General features: G+C 40.4%; 1 protein-coding gene across 1 annotated transcript; it reads left to right on the top strand.

Moving 5' to 3' along the window:
• Window positions 1-1,276: 1,276 nt before the first annotated feature.
• LOC116378517 (serine/threonine-protein kinase pim-1-like) lies at window positions 1,277-3,401 on the top strand (the record flags this gene model as incomplete). The annotated part of the gene is made up of 7 exons (XM_031840405.1): window positions 1,277-1,411; window positions 1,661-1,755; window positions 1,843-1,890; window positions 2,012-2,236; window positions 2,662-2,842; window positions 2,958-3,125; window positions 3,243-3,401. Coding segments are annotated over 7 exons (977 nt in total), but the record flags the coding sequence as incomplete, so codon positions are not given.
• Window positions 3,402-3,483: the final 82 nt, after the last annotated feature.

Genomic DNA, 3,483 nt, shown 5'->3' with positions numbered 1-3,483 from the left:
TATATTGATCTAAATAGACTTCAGTTCACCTAAATTACAAAGAAAACTAATTCTCCCTTCCCTCTAATGGTATCAATTTATGCAGATAGTTTGGATAATTTCTCCCAGGTTTCCTCAGGTTTTAAAAGATGTGTCTGAGATTTTTGATTTCACCCAGGTGTTGAAGACGAATTTCATTTTTGGTGCTCACAGCATCAACAATTTACATTTTAAAATTCAAAAGCAACAACTCTTTCCAAAAACGTGCCCTGGATGGATAATCTATCAAACACACTATAGTTTCTTTTGGACTATTTCTTTGGTAAAATCAAATCAATTACTTTTTCAGTCCACTAGATGGTGCTGAGTTATTTTCTGGTGAGGTCAGCAAAGGTCCCGGGTCAGCGTGATTGGTAGGAAGTTGGTCAAAACAAAGATAGAGACATCTGGCCTCACAACGGAGTTAAATCTGCCAACAGTAGCCAGGCTCATGGGGAGAGTGCAGTGCATACCTGTCTCTCTGCCCTTGACGTCCACGCATCGCAAGTTATACTGAGTTATATAACTCTTATATCCTACTTATATAAGTTATAGTTCATATACTGAGTCCACACGTTTGCATTTAGTTAAGTTGGACTATGTAGTAATACATTCAGTTTGTCAGGTTCATGTAACATTTATGACATTGTTGGTCAGTCTGTCTGCTTGACAATCCTATTTTGCTGCAATAAAAATGATTGAAGTGAGATGAACAGACTGAAAACTTTATCTTATTATATAAAACATGTTGACACAGTTTTCCTTTGGGGACATAATTTGAAGTTGAAAAAGTAATGAATCGCAATATAGGCCTATGATATCGCAATACTCAGAATATCGCAGCATCGTGATAATATCGTATCGTGACCTAACTATCGTGACCTAACTATCGTGATAATATCATATCGCGGGACCTCTGGTGATTCCCACCCCTATTGTAGATTATCCAGAGTAACAAGGAGCCTGTTTTTGGAAATAGATGTTGCTGTTAAATGTTTCAATGCTGTGAGCACCACAAACTAAATTGCATTGTATTGGGCTGGAGACAGATATGTCAAAAACTGGACAAATAAAACTACCTGCTTGGATAGATTCCAGGAGAGGACAGTGAGAAATGTTATTTTTATTGAGGTTTTGGCAGGCAAACTATTTTTGAATCTGCCCATTTTGTCATTTAGTATGGAGGATGTCTATTTTCCACGTTAGTCCCTATGATGGTCAAGCTGATGTTCCTCTGGTTTTTTTTCCTCCTCTGTAGAAAGCTGCAATACATCTGTGGAGGATGAGAGATTCGGTAAGAGGAAGACCGCCGCCTTTGGTGAAGAACCAAAGAGAAAAAAGAAAAGGAGGCCAAACCTGGAGAAGACCAAACAGGCTATAGATGCCTTAAGAGGTCAGTATAGTGTTGTTACTATTGCCTTGCTTTTGCTGCTTTGTCTGTCAAAGCACTTTGTAAACTCTGTTTTTAAAGGTGCTATATAAATAACGTTATTATTATTATTAAATGTAAGGTTTAACCTCATTTTAGTGTAACATTTGGATTTATATTAAGTATAGCATAGGAGGGATTCATATTAGAGCTTAGGTAGCATATAATTGGTGTTACCCTGTATTAAAACATAATATGTGTTTGTCTGTTCAGCTGAATTTGAGGCCAAATACGAACAGCAGGATCAGCTTGGTGAAGGAGGATATGGAACTGTGTTTGGTGGCTATCGCAAAGCAGATAATCTACCTGTAAGTGTTACACACACACAATCTTGCACACACACAATCACGATATGGTCAGGGAGTGCTAACACAAGTCTTCTTTGTATCTTGTAGGTTGCCATCAAATACATTCCCAAGGAGAAAATTGGCCGCAAACACGTGGTGAGTAAGCAACACCTGCTGCTGTTAAAATCTTCTGTATTCAACACTGCACTCTGTTTCTGAATGTATTATGGATGAATCATGGTTCTCTCTCATCATCCACTCTGTTGTGATGTTTCAGGATGAAACTGGGAAGAAGCTGTCCATAGAGGTTGCCATCAATTTGAAACTGGTGGACAAAACAAGTAGATCAGCGGGGACTGATCAGTCAGCACTCGTGTCTCTATTGGACTGGTACGATCTGGACCAGGAGCTGATCATGGTGCTGGAGAGACCAATCCCCGTCGAGGACCTATTCGACTACATCCACGGCAACGGAGACTCCATAGAAGAGCAGGAGGCCAAGGTAAGCTGCTGGAGGATCCTTGTGTGTCTTTAACTTTTTACAGGAACTTGGAGACTACCTAAAGGATTTATTTTGCAATTTAAGGTTTCTTTTCGTAGTTTTTAGGTCATTGTTTCTGTTGATCATGGTAACATTGTATTCACCAAAGTAATTGTTCAGATGGATCAAGAAACAGTAGTGGAGGCAGTCAAACAGTTGGTAGACAAAGCTCCAGGTCAACTGAACTTATTTGGAGGAGAAAAATAAACAGATGTGATTTTTACCCAATCTGCTGAAAATCTCTTGTGCATTTCAGTTTCTATGGCTTAAAGATGGTTTTAGAAACATTGTGTTCTGTAGTTGTAGTCAGCTCAGAGTCAGCCATGAAAACATGTCAAACCATCCTTCTCTGTGATCCCTCACCTCTCTCTCTTTTTGTCTGTCAGATCATACTGAAACAGCTGGTAGATGTAGCAATTGACCTTGAGGGGAAAAACATTTTCCACCGGGACATTAAGGCTGAAAACATCTTGATTGAGACCAGCTCGGACGTCCCGCGAGTTCGCCTTATTGACTTTGGTGTGAGCTGCTTTGTCAAGAGAGGATCCCGTTATCGCAGCTTCTACGGTAAGATGTCTGGCTTTACTCCTGCTCTTCACTAACGTACCCATCTGTGACTTTTAAATTTAGACACAGCTCCTCATCCTCATCCTCACCGTCTTATTATGTCTGTATATTCTAGGTTCCTCCATTGTCCCAGAGTGGTTAAGTCTTGGTTGGTACAGAGCCGGACCCACCACAGTGTGGCAGATCGGAGTGGTCCTCTTTAATGCACTCCACAGTGATAGAGGTTTTGAGACCACCGAGGTCTTGGAAAACCGTTTGAGAATCAGTGAGACGCTGTCCAAATGTAAGAAAAACATACTCACGAACATGTCAGCAGAAACATATCTGTTGATTTCAGTTGACATTCTGATGGATCACTGTAGCCATCACCCTCACCTTTCTTCTCCTTCTTTCTCTCCAGATTGCCAGGATTTCTTGAAAAAATGTTTCATCACAGACCCCAAACAGCGGCCTACCCTGGAGCAGCTCAGAATTCACCCATGGCTCAATAATACTAACACTACAAACAGATGCATTTACTGCTGAAAATGCATTGGAATGCTGAAAGCTTTAACATGATTTGAAGATTTTCTCCATAGAGTCAGACAGACAGAGAGACAGACAGACAGTTTTATGTACTGAGTGAGTCAGACAGACAGACA

The sequence above is a fragment of the Anarrhichthys ocellatus genome, unplaced genomic scaffold, assembly GCF_004355925.1.
Source record: "Anarrhichthys ocellatus isolate YVR2014 unplaced genomic scaffold, GSC_Weel_1.0 scaffold2734, whole genome shotgun sequence".
Lineage (NCBI taxonomy): Eukaryota > Metazoa > Chordata > Actinopteri > Perciformes > Anarhichadidae > Anarrhichthys > Anarrhichthys ocellatus.
This window is presented reverse-complemented; position numbering and strand designations above follow the sequence as displayed.